Raw genomic sequence first — 13,812 nt, 5'->3', positions numbered from 1 at the left:
TTTGAAAGCCTCAAAATGTTTCGACTGGAGGAGACTTATGAATCGTTGAGGAAAGACAGAACTTAAAGGTTCTCTCTTCTCCCTTTGTGTGCAGGGCTGCCAGCCCCTCACCACTAGCGCACCTGCTTATCTTCATGTATAAAAGAGTTATGAATGGAATTTCCTTGCACACAGCCTCTTCTGATGTCCCTTAGCTCCTGGCAACATTTCACTCACCGTCACTTTCTCATTCAGTCACTGTCCTTCTACCTGTGTCCTTGTTTAGAGGGCAAACAGATGAATCAACACACTTTTAGTGCCAGCAGGAGGCTAGCTGTCCAATGGGGCAAGCAATGGGGGGATTGTGTCCAGGTTTACCAGATTTACCTGACACTATATTTCTGCCTCATGTGGACTCATATGTTGAAAATAGAGCTTAAAAGTTTGATTCGGGTCCATATAGCATACTGTAGCTCTTCAGAGACTGGCTTATCATGACGGGAGGTGCTTTCAGACTAAATGCACACTGACAAATGACAGTGTTTCTTTTCTGTCAGGAATATCTGCAGCAGAGCTAACGTTAAAGAGTATGGGGACATGTGTTGGGATGTGGAGTTTCAAAGCCTAGTTATACTGTATTTTCAATCCATAGCACTACTCAGCACAAATGAGCCTACAGATAAGGCAATGTTTGTAATATTTCCCCCATTCTCACTTTTGCTCTCAAAATTAGACATGGAGTCATTTTCTGCAGTCACACACAGGAGATAAATGCCCTGTGTTTGACTGATGATCAGTCCAGAGTTTGCTCTGCTTTTTACCCTAGGTCAGCTAGGATGAACTCCATTTATCCTGTGACCCTGAACAGGATTAACACTTTATAGAATGGATGGATGGCGGTTATGTTAATTTTCCCTGCTGAAGTATTCGTCTTCTTTTCTTCTTTGGGTTTGTCCCATTAGGGGTCGCCACAATGCATCTCTTTTGCCTGGCAGCTCCATCCTCGGCATCCTTCTCCCAATATACTGACTCTCTCGCCTCTGAATATGTCTAAACCATCGAAGTCTGTTTCTCTCAGACCTTGTCTCCAAAACATCCAACTTTGGCTGTCTCTCCAATGAGCTCATTTTTAATCCTATCCAACCTGCTCACTACTGAAGAGAACCTCAACATCTTCATTTCTGCCACCTCCAGCTCTGCTTCCTGTTGTCCTTTCAGTGCCACCGTCTCTAATCCGCACATTTTGGCCGGCCTCACCACTGTTTTTTAAACTTTGCCCTTCATCCTAGCGGAGACTCTTCTGTCACATAACACACCAGACACTTTCCGCCAGTTGTTTCAACCTGTTTGGACTCCTTTCTTCACCTCCTTACCACACTCACCATTCCTCTGGATTGTTGACCCCAAGTATTTGAAGTCGTCCACCCTCGCTATCTCTTCTCCCTGGACCCTCACTCTTCCCCCTCCACCTTTCTCATTCACGCACATATATTTTGTTTTACTTTGGCTAATCTTCATTCCTCTCCTTTCCAGTGCATGCCTCCATCTTTCTAATTGTTCCTTCACCTGCTCCCTGCTTTCACTGCATATCACAATATCATCTGCAAACATCATGGTTCAAGGGGATTCCGGTCTAACCTCATTTGTCAGCCTATCCATTACCATAGCAAACAGGAAGGGGGTCAGAGCTGATCCCTGATGCAGTCCCACCTCCACCTTAAATTCTTCTGTCACACCTAAGGCACACCTCACCATTGTTCTGCTGCCCTCATACATGTTCTGTACTATTCTGACATATTTCTTCATCACACCAGACTTACGCATGCAGTACCACAGTTCCTCTCTTGGTATTCTGTCATGGCCTTTTTCTAGATCCACAAAGACACAATGTAGCTCTGACCTTCTCTGTACTTTTCCACTCACATCCTCAAGGCAAATAATGCATCTGTGGTACTTTTTCTAGGCATGAAACCTTACTGTTGCTCACAGATACTTACTTCTTTCGTGAGCCTAGCCTCCACTACTCTTTCCCATAACTTCATTGTGTGGTGTCATCAACTTTATTCCTCTATAGTTTCCAAACCTCTGCAAATCACCTTTGTTCTTAAAAAAATGAACTAGCACACTCTCAAACTCCATTCTTCAAGCATCTTCTCACCCTCTAGTATTGTACTCTGATAACTGCAGAAGGTTATTGTGGGAATCTCAGCCTTAACTAAAGATCTGATCTTTTAATGTTTTCAGACAGGTTCATGTAGCTCTTGAATGTAAGCATTTTTTTTAAGAAAATGTACTCCATCTCATACATCAGAAGCTCATGTCTTCAAAATCCTTTTCTCATCTGTCATATTCTTCTCAGTTCAAGTTCCCGGCCCGGCCCCGAATCTGCAGGCGACATCGAATACACCAACCTCTGTCACACTCAGTTGGGAAAAGCCCCTCACGGGTAATGGAGAGGTCCTCAGCTACAAGGTGTACTACACTGATAAAAGTTTTGGCAATGAACAGGTTAGTTACAGAAACCATGTTGAGCTCTCATGACGGAGATGACAATTGCTGTCGTTTGAAGACACAATATACTTACTTTTCAATGCAGTTTTTTTTCCTATGGTGTCGATCTAACCTATTTTTGTATGTAAGAACAGTAGTCTTGTAGTAATGTAGTCGTATGACTATGCTAGCGTAAAGTAGTGGTAAAGTCATAATTATGAAAAATTATGTATAAAAAGCACTCTCTTGTCAAAACCATTAAACAAATGGTAAAACAAAGTACAGTAAGTGGGTCTGTATCCGAGTGTCTTCTTATGCTGTGGGATGCCATATTCTAATGTCACAATTCTATATGTACCTTGGTTTCGGGCTCACAATTAGGAACTTGTTCACCATAACCATAAAAAAAACAACCAAACAAAATCCCAAATCCATAATTCTAGGTTTCTTTTCATTTATTTTCAACAGACAATAAAGTTTAAATTATAGTGATAGAACGGTCTTTATGCACCACATAAAGGTAAGACTAATTCTATTTATTTATGAATTTTAAACATACAGTGTATTTAAAAACTGTACAATGTGAAATAGTTATATTTTAACACAAAACATATTACCTCATTAAATATGATTAATACTGTATTAGGTTCCTAACAGGCTAAAAACAGCTGCATATGCAGCTGAAGCTGAATATGTAAATTATCCTCATGAACTTTTTGAACTTCTATTCTGGACTGGTGCTGTTGTTATTTGGGTTAGCGTCCACTTGGTCGTTACCATTTCCTTTTCCATCCTGTGTTCCTTCAATGCGGCATACTCCTCTTTCTATGCATTCTTCTGATGCCTAATCAAATTGGTTGTATTGAAGCATTTAGATGACCTTCTCCCATGAGGTACTTCAGTATTGCACATATTTCAAATAGACTTCGTGTTCTCTGTCTCAAACATCACAAAAGAGTCCCCCGCCGCCAATGTTTTTTTTCACCCACAAGTTTGAAAAAAAAAACAACAACAACAACAAAAAAACTATTGGCCAGCAGGTATTTATAGTAATACGTCACAGGATGTGACAAGGCTAAAAACAAACTAGCTTTTGGATTCAAACATACAGAGCAACGCTGCGGAGTACATGTCTTTCGTTGGTTGGATCTGGGAATTATGGTGTTAAAGCTGATCAGTTGATCTGCATAAAAATGCTAATTACCATTCGATAACGATCAAGCCGATCAGATTTATTGAAATTGTTTTTTTTCTGAAGTGTTCTTGAGCCTATGAGGTGTTTTTAATGCAGTGCCGCCTGAGGGATCGAAGGTCACTGGCATTCACAGTGGGGTTTTGGGCTTGTCGCTTACATGCAGTGATTTCTCCAGATTCTTTGAACCTTTTGATGATATTATAGACAGATTACAAAATCCCTAAATTGAAGAACATTGTCTTGAAACTGTTTGACTATTTTCTTCTGAAAAGAGGAGAACCTCTCCCCATCTTTGCTTGTGAATGATGGATCAATTCAGAGAAGCTCCTTTTAAACCCAATCATGGCACCCAGCTGTTCCCAATTAGCCTTTTCACCTGTAGGATGTTCCAAACAGGTGTTTGATGAACATTCCTCAACTTTCTCAGTCTTTTGTCCCAACTGTCCCAGCTTTTTGGGAACGAGTTGCAGCCATAAAATTCAAAGATAATGATTATTTGCTAAAAGGTTTATCAGTTTGCACATGTAATAACTTGTCCTTCTCGGGTATTCAATTAGATATAAGTTGGACATGATTGGCAAATCATTGTATTCTGTTTTTAGTTACGTTTAACACAATGTCCTGACTTCATTGTAATTGAGTTTGTACATTTCAGGAACTGATCAGACACCATTTGGTAATCTTATAAATCACATTATGACTAAAGCCCAAGGTTATAGTTGTAATTTCAAAAGCTCAGTACAGTAATAGATGGTGTCTTTTTTCTGTTTTCTGCAGGTGTCACAGCAGCACAATTCAAAAGGTTCAATATTACCACACGCAAGCTAGTGAGGCATTAAAAAGGCTTTAATATGATAATGGATGAAACGTCATCCAGTGCATTGAGTAATGATGCCTCTGCTCCCTGGAGGATAGTCCTTGAGATGAGCTGGTAAAAACTAAGAAGCAGAAAGCCTGCAAAGGAATAACCTCTTAGACCTTATCTCCCAAGAAAAATTACAATTTTCTGTATTCTGTAGTACATCTTCAAGTATAAATTTGCTAAAGACAATAATGTGATCCAAATTAAGAAGGTAGAATTACATTTCTATGGAAGGATTGTTAGGTTTGACAAACGAAGAACTGAATGCAAATGGGCTTTGAGCAATTTAAGACAAGCTGGTTGGCCTAGTTAGTGAAGCATAAATTGAGAGGAACAGTTACAGTTGTATAATCTTAATTTTGATAAGAGAGATAGGATTATGCTTTATTGCTCCCATTATTGTGAAACCTCAGTGTTGTCGCCGTGACAATATGATGGATTCAACCAGTTAAAGTAGTCTGGGTCTTTAAAAAAAAAAGTAAAGAAAGCATTGACTTGGTGCAAATGAAATTACTACACCTATGCTTGTTAATGAGAAATGTTCATTTAATGCATATTGTTTTTTATCTTTTCTCAATACAATGAAGATATCATTGTATATTTCTCGTCCAAATACTTTTTAATTGATTAATCACATACTTTTGTCTATCATCTAGGATGTTGATGTCAATGGCCTGTCATACACCATGACAGGGATGAAGAAAAACACACAGTACAGTTTCCGTGTGGTGGCCAACAATAAGCATGGTCCAGGTGTCTCCACTGATGACATAATGGTCCGCACGCTGTCTGACGGTCAGTGGATACAAATTTGTACTGTGAACTCATTTATAAATGGACAATATTTTACAGGCAGCTCTCATTATGATGCAGTCCTGCTCTACATCAAAACAAAGTACTGTACAACCACAATCAGAAACATACTGGTAAAATCCAAATTCACTGAGATACAGTGGGGCAAAAAAGTATTTAGTCAGCCACCAATGGTACAGGTCCTCCCACATAAAAGTATTTTCATCATAGGTTTACCTCACCTATGTATGTATGTATTTATTAGGAAATTATGGTGGAAAATAAGTATTTGGTCACCTAGAAACAAGCAAGATTTCTGGTCACAGACCAGTAACTTCTTTTAGAGCAGCGGTCCCCACTCTTTTGCCCCAAGATCAACTTTTCAAAAGGGGGAGGGGGGATGCTGCGCGTATCGTCAGCACAATGTGTGTGTGTGGGGGGGGGGGGCATTGCGGCGACTGCTGTGGAGAAAGCAAGAGACAGATGGTAAAAAGGAAGCCAGCTCACTGGAACCTGCCTTTATGTGCACATATGCAGTGACACATCAGAAGAGGCCAGGATTGGTCAAACCAATTGTCAATCAATCTACCCTCGTGATCAACGCATTGACCACACCTGAATCCAGCGACGAGATGGATGATAGGCTGACGTCTTTTTTTTGGTGGGAGGGGTGGGCGGGGCACGCAATCAATCAACCATAATTGCCTCGGAGATTGACTTGTCAATCGCAATCAACGCATTGGGCCACTCGTTACCCATATTAAAGACACCTGTTTGAATTTTTCACTATAAAAGACATTGATCCCCCACCTTAATCAGTCACACTCCAAACTCCACTGTGGCTAAGACCAAAGAGCTGTGGAAGGACACCAGAAACTAAACTTTACACCTGCACCAGTGTGAGAAGATTTAATCTGCAATAGATAAGCATCTTGGTGTGAACAAATCAACTACGTTAGCAACTATTAGAGAATGGAAGACATATAAAACCACTGATAATCTCCATCGTTCTGGCGCTCCACGCAATATCTCGCTACCTGGGGTCAATGTTTTCAACGTTTGTTTATTTTCTCAAAATATAATCATACAAAATGTGCAGACAACCTCAGAAAAATAAAATTATGCTGCTGAGGTAAAATTTGCAACCACTGCTTTTTAAAGTCCTACATTTTCAGTGTTCGAAATAATGGGGTACCCTAATGCCTGTGGCTGGTAACTCTCTAAAATATCACAATGTGTCAAAAATTACGTGGACACCTTTGACAAAATGTTACATTTGGGGAGGTAACTAAACTTAAACATTTCGAACACTGATTTTACAAGATAAGCATGTGTATATGTACTTCTGCTGTTCTATGTTCATGTAGACATGAAACAAGTCAAGTATGAAGCAAAAAGGCACAACTTCCTGTGAAATGCAACAAAACAGTTCGATTTTGATTTGAGGCAGAAGTACAAATCATATAAAACATATACCACACCATGGCAGACATCTTGCATTGTCATGGACATGACTAACACAATTTACAAAACAAAACAACAAAAATGCACGTATGGGTCGAACTGGAAATCAATTCGTGCACTGTTTTTTATCAGTTCATCTTCTTGGATGGATTAACATTACATATAATATTAAAATACATAACTACAGCTGATCTATAATGCATATTTTGGGGAAATACTTGCCGTTGTTTTCACAAATGGGCCCCACTCAGCACACTGCCATGTTGGATTGTTTATGTGACCAACTTCACCTGGAGGTGGTGCCATCTGCCTGTAGCCAAACTAACTAGTATCATGTGCAAATGTACAACACTGGTCAATAATGGCAAATGCCAACTTGGTAAACTGGAAAAGGGGCCCTAATGTACCATGTGCAAAAATACAACATGGGTCAACAGAGGGAATTATTAAGACAGTACATATCCTGGCCCATCTAAAATTTGCTGGAAAGCATTTGAATGATCCAGTAGAGAATTGAGAGAATACCATATGTTCAGATGAAACCAAAATGTAACTTTTTGGTATAAACTCCACTCGTCGTGTTTGGAGGAGAAAGAATACTGAGTTGCCTCCAAAGAACACCACACCTACTGTGAAGCATGGGAGTGGAAAGATCATGCATTGAGGCTGTTTTCTGCACAGGGACCAGGATAACTGAAACCTGTAAGAAGGAATGAACGGGGCCATGTATTGCGAGATTTTGAGTAAAAAAAAGCCTCCTTACATCAGCAAAGGCATTGAAGATTAAATGTGGCTGGGTCTTTTTGTATGACAGTGATTCCAATCACGCCACACGGGAAAAGAAGGAGTGACTTTATAAGAAGCATTTCAAGGTCCTGGAGTGGCCTAGCCAGTCTCCAGATCTCAACCTCAAAGAAAATCTTTTGAGGGATTTGAAAGTCTCTGTTTCCCAGTGACAGTCCCAAAAAATCACTGGTCTAGAGAAGATCTGAATGGAGGAATGGGCCAAAATAGCTGGAACAGTGGGTGAAAACCTTGCGTAGACTTACACATTGACAACAAAATAATGAGATGAACTTTTGTTATTGGCCAAATAATTACTTTCCACCATAATTTCCCAACAAACTCTTTAAAAATGGAACTCTGATTTCAGGACTTTTTTCACTTTTTTTCCTCTCATAGGTGAAGTACCGTTATTTCTTGAAAATAATGCGCATATTTTTCCAAAAATATTTTCAAAAAGTTAATAGAGCACATTATATTTAAGTGTTAATGAAAACTAAAAAATTCAATCACATTGATAGTTGTATACAGGCACTTAAAATAGAGTGGTTAAAAAAAGGTGTACATATACATTTCGATATGATATTCGATGTCTTATGTTGCACATTTATATTTATTACGGTAATGTGGCCCTCCAACCTGAACTCTATGACTTCGTCGGGGAGCTTGCATTACACGAGCGTAGCATGTTTGTTGTTACTGCACCAAAGATCAGAAACGACTGCCCGTGAGTTTGTTTTAACTTAAACCAAGACAAAAAATGTCGACTACAAATGTTAGTTGTCCAGCTGCTTTTAAATTAAATGTGTTCGGGTTAGTTATCACTTGTACCCATGACGCCGCAAACCCGTAAGTAGCGCCCCAGTCCAAAACAACGATAGCTCGCCTCAATGGCTTCAGGTGGGTATAAAAACAACGTGAGCTCAAACTAGGTAATACGAGCGTCATGGGCACATTAAAAAAAAGGAGAGTGCACACAATTGAAATGGTCGCTTTTTTTTTTTTTTCAAATGTGCCCATTACACTCGTTTCTACGTAGTTTGACCTCGTGTTGTTTTGATAGCCACCTGACGCCATAGGAAAAGCTATGGCATCAGGTGGGCGAGAGGCTGCGCTGCGGAACCAAAACTCTTGGGATTAAAAAAAAATGTTTATCCACAAACTCCATGGATGGCACAGAGGATGACATGCTGTAGAAGCACAATAGGATCACTTTTCATGAATTCAGGAGGCACCAGAACTGTACCAAGTGACCAAAGGTAGCTACGATAGATATTTTTTAGGTTGGAGATGAGCCAGATGTTGCTTTTGAAGTCTTGGCTAAGGATCTATAATGTAGAGGATGAACTGCTCTATGCACAAATGTTTTATGCACAAATATTTAATCCAAAAAATGTTTAAGTCAAACAGTGTTAAATATTTATTTAAGACTGTAATATGTGTTATCAACCGTATTAATAAAATGTTATACTATCATTGAGCATTTATTTTAGTTGGTTGAGGGATTCTGTTCTGACAATTAGAGGGGACCAGGACAGGTGTGTCCTGTGGCCTGTCCCGAGATGAAATTACCGCTACATGATCAGCACGTACACAATGATTATTATTAATGATTGCTGTACAGACAGTTTGTTGAAAAACAATACAAGTACAAACTTAAAATATAAATACAGATAATTCCCAATATTTTTAGCATATGGCTAGCAACAAATTGGTGGTGCATATTGTACATTGGTAGAAGGGTTTTTCAGATTTTTTTTTAGGTCAACTTTGGGGGTGCGCATAATACTTCAGGACGCATACTTCAGGTATGCCTATGATGAAAATTTCTGGCCTCTCGTTTTTTGAAGTCGTGAAACTGATTCAAGTTGTGGCTGACTCAGTCCTTTTTTGCCCCTCTAGGAAAACTAAGAATTAAAAATGCAGCCACTTTTTTTGCAGCCCTTGTATTGTGTGTGTTTTGTGTTACCTTTATTTGATCTTTACATGGTTATATGCTTCCTCACAGTGCCAAGTGCTCCTCCTCAAAATTTCACTCTGGAGGTCCAGAACTCGAAAGTAAGCCACACTTTAAAAGGTTTCTTCTTGTGCAAAATAGATTCTCTGCCAACACTTATGGAACCAGTGCTGTGTGTGCATGCATATGTGGTTGGATGCATGAGACAGCCAGGAGCACCAGCTGGCGTAGTGTGTGTGAACGCTTATCAATTGTCTCATCAGTACCACGCTTAGCTGTCAGAACTTTTTTTTCCACTTGTGTCACACTCTCTCAGTAAAGTTACAGCTAAAGACATCCTACTAAATGGATATGTAAGCCAAATTGTGAACAAGCAATATAGGAGAATTGAAATGGAGTGTAATGAGACACCTTCGTGATGATGCTTCGAGTGGTTTAACTGAGGTTACCACTGCCACTTCGCCACTTGGCTAACTGAAACAGGATGTGTATTGCCCAGGTTCGCCATACTGGTATATCAAAATTGCCTGCGTCAAAACTAAAAAGCTTTACCTAATAAAAGTTAAATTGAGCACGCTCCATCTGCCGTGTGTGAAGAGTGTCAATGGTTTAATTTTTTCCCCCCCCTCACTTCACAAAATGCTTCAATTCGTCGCATCGGAGAAGACCAGGCTCGAAGTGGCTTGGTGCCAAATTGCAGCCTATATTTTTATTACCGAGACATATGTTTGATGTGTTGATGGTCAGTGTGTTCTGCACTTCACATTAGTTTTGACAGCTATCCGACTGCCTTCTTCATCAATGCACAATCTCTTAATCACGCTATGGTTGTCATGGTGGCACTGCCTTGTAGCAGGGCGTAGGGGCGAGTGATTTTGGAGCCCAAGGCAAACATGGGCAAAAAATGTCCCTTTGAATTCATTCTCCATCTTTTGCTTGGCATGATATTTCATCTTTTGTTGTCTAGCTATATTTAAACACCTTCCAAGTCTGAGAGAAAGTCTTTGTATATTAGTCTTTTAACTGTAATTGTTTAATCAGATTATTTGTAGTTCATCACACTGTAGCTCTTGTGTGACGCTGCTGATTCAATAGGCTGCTGTGATGGCTGCAGGGATCAACAGGCTCCTGATGAAAACAGGAAGCTGGCCTAGAAGACCTACAGTGGGCCATAGGCTTGTTTATTGTAGGCTTACAACGACTAATCGATAGTTTAGATAGATTCCTCATTAAAACATGTACAGACAAGATCAACCATTATAGGCAGACCTTCATTTTTTAGGATGAAGTAAAATTACTTCAGAAATAAATGGAAATGGACCAAACTTTTATTATTAGGATAATGATGTTCTCTTAGTAAAGTAGATGAACATTAACTTCACTCTTCCGCTACGCTAACTTCACCTTCATGTCTTGGGTCCCGCGACGTGTGTCGTGAAAGCTCCGCGTTACGACAATCCGATGCTCACCATGCATTTCACTGTGAAACTTTACCACACGTTCGCTATTTCTTTTTTCGCACCTCTCAATTTGGCGTCGCATCTTCCATCCGCCATCTTCTCACTTATCGAAGGATTGCTTCTCTTCCGCGTTCACGCATCAGTGATGTATTCGTGCTGTGTCACATATATTTCCGTTTTGGTGACTGTCTTTGCGATAAACCTGATTTGCAGTTTTGCTTTTCAATGTTTTTTGTTTGATGCGCAAAATGTAACTTTTGACCCACAAACTGATGCGAGGCTGCTTAATTCAAATGCTTGAACACATACGTCGCTCAGCATCTGTGGACGCAGATATACTGTGCACAGTCCATTTTTGCCTTTTTAACTATTCCTGTGTGCTTTGGTCGTGCTGGAGGACCCATGATATTCGCCTCAAAACAAGTTTTCTTACACTGGGTTAGGTTAGGTCATAAATATTTTAGTAGTTTTCTGATTGCATGATACCTGTGATACAGTCAAGGCCTCCAGTCCCAGATTCAGCAAAGCATCCCACAGCATTATGGATCCTCCTCCCTGTTTGACTCTTGGCAGGGTCTTCTTTTGCTTCATTGGGCCTTCTGTAAACATATTGTTGATATGCATTGCTTAAAAAGCTCCATTTTTGTTTCAGCACTCCATAAAATATGGTCATTTGTTCTTTTATATCAAACACTTAACTTGTTTAATTTTCATCAGGAGATATTTCACATGACTATAAATCGAGAGCCTCAAAGCAGAGGAGAAGATAGAAAAAGTGCATGCACTGACTGTAAATGTTGGAGGACAGAGGCCTTTGCTGGTCAGGGCTGCACACAGACTAAGTGAGAGAGAACTGTCAAAGCAATGCGGAAAAAGAAACTGTTCAATAATCCTATCACACACGAGCAGCTTGAGAGAGAACTGGCCACCCATGTTGAGGGAGTGCCAGCTGAGATTTGAGTGCTAGTAAACAATGGGTGCTGCCGCAAATGTTAGGAGGAGTTATTTGATAGAAAGGATGAGAATTTTCACATTTGTTTTTGGTCTGTAGGCAGAAACAAGCCCAATTCAACTGTGAAACAAATAACTGACCTTCTATTTTTAAATGTTTAAAATATTTCTCTCATTCTTTGGTTTCTTTGCTGTTAGACTTATTAATTTTTAGTATAATTGTACTGGGCACTTACAGCTTATCAAATTAGGTCATAGTATTCCTGGAAAAAAAAATCATCTGCTCCATATTCTCTGTTCAGTCAGAATTTCTCCTCATGTTCTTCTCTGTGACATTCTCAAGAGTGAGTTCAATTTTGGTTTAAGTGAGAAGAATGGACAAACGCAAGCAGCATGAGTGGTGGCTGATTATGTACTGTAAAAGGAAAAGTCAACTCTACGCAATTCAATTTGTCCCTTTTTCCCAGCTGGGACGCTGGGAGATTGTGTGTGACCTATTCATGCATTCAGCCTTTTGTGCATCAGTGTGACAGTGGGGAAGCATTAACTAACTCCTTGCTCATGCTGAGCTTCCTCCCCCGCCACCACCTATCTCTTTAAGCACACATAAAAGTTCCACATTCATGAATCCCAGCGTGCAGTGTAGGTCTGCAAGCAAAATTTGAGTGTCTGGGTGAGAGGTGTGGAAAGCTTCTGTGTGAGTGAGCTTCTACTGTTTTCCTGCTGTTAAACACGTTTTTTCATCAGTGTCTGTGGCTCTACTTTCTAACATATGCAAAAAGTAGGTACATGTATATGGTTTTAGAAAATACTGTAAGTAAAGATGGCTTTAACACAGGGGAAACAGAAATTGCATGGTGTACTTGTTTTTCTCCTTGTCTTCTAAAGTCAAACCGTTTTCTGAACTGTCTCCGATCCTGTTTTGGTTTGGGTCCCACCAATTGGAAAATCTCTGACATAGACAATTGGTGGTCACTCATTGGTCAAGCATATTTGCCACATCTGCAATTCTGCATTATTGTAACTTTTGAGGATACTAGACAAGACGAAAAAAAAAAAAAAAACATGCCAGCTTGCCACTATGTTGGAGCCATTGTCACGGTCTGGTCTCAGTCTCCTGACCCCATTACATTCTTGTTGCCTATCATGTCTCCTTCAAACTGATGTTGTCCATGCAAGTTTCCTGCATTTGCGGATGCAGCACTTGTTTGAAGAGGGGAAAAGACTTCTACACTGGTTTTTTTTTGGGGGGGGTTGTTTTGAGTTGCACTGCCCCTTATTTGCCTCTCCATAGAGCATCATGCTTCGGTGGCAGCCCCCACCCTCAAATTCCCAGAATGGAGAAATCACAGGATACAAGATACGATACCGTAAAGGATCTCGGAGAAGTGAGACAGCAGAGACCACCGGGGGGACCCAGCTATCCAAGCTCATTGATGGTAATGAAAACTGACTGACTGGTTCTGGTAGGGTCATTTGGTAATGAGCTCACCCTGGTGTATTATCCCTTTTTCGATCTCGGATAGCCTCTATACAGTAAAATCTCAGCAGTACAGCAGAATTCTTTCCAGAATGTTTGTTGACCTTTGATTAGTTAGGGATTTCAATTTATCGCCTGTGAATATTTAAAAAATAAATACCAGTCATCCGACCCAGGTAGAAATGTCACCATAGTTGTACTCTTGTTAACTGTACAAACAATTTTTTTGATTAATTAATTAATTTAGAATTACAATTTTATATTGTCAACATCCATAAAAGTGTAAAAATAAAATGGGAAAAATAAATAAGGAGTATAAATTGCCATGACAAATGGAAAACGTGAAGGTAAGTCACGTTGAAGATATACCACTTTTTAACACGATTATTGTCAGAAGTG

General features: G+C 39.8%; 1 protein-coding gene across 9 annotated transcripts in view; it reads left to right on the top strand.

Annotated features, from left to right (window-relative positions):
- Nucleotides 1–13,812, top strand: part of neo1a (neogenin 1a) — a 230,305-nt gene that overhangs the window by 194,979 nt on the left and 21,514 nt on the right. For all 9 annotated transcript variants that reach the window (XM_061815276.1, XM_061815275.1, XM_061815279.1 and 6 more), the window contains 4 exons: nucleotides 2,339–2,487; nucleotides 5,183–5,321; nucleotides 9,574–9,623; nucleotides 13,228–13,372. In XM_061815276.1, coding sequence (XP_061671260.1) covers nucleotides 2,339–2,487; nucleotides 5,183–5,321; nucleotides 9,574–9,623; nucleotides 13,228–13,372 — 483 coding nt within the window. The remainder of the gene's footprint in view (nucleotides 1–2,338; nucleotides 2,488–5,182; nucleotides 5,322–9,573; nucleotides 9,624–13,227; nucleotides 13,373–13,812) is intronic.

This window comes from Syngnathoides biaculeatus, chromosome 3, assembly GCF_019802595.1.
Source record: "Syngnathoides biaculeatus isolate LvHL_M chromosome 3, ASM1980259v1, whole genome shotgun sequence".
NCBI classification, from domain to species: Eukaryota; Metazoa; Chordata; class Actinopteri; order Syngnathiformes; family Syngnathidae; genus Syngnathoides; species Syngnathoides biaculeatus.
Note: the sequence above shows the minus strand (reverse complement) of the source record. Positions and strands in the feature narration are given on the sequence as shown.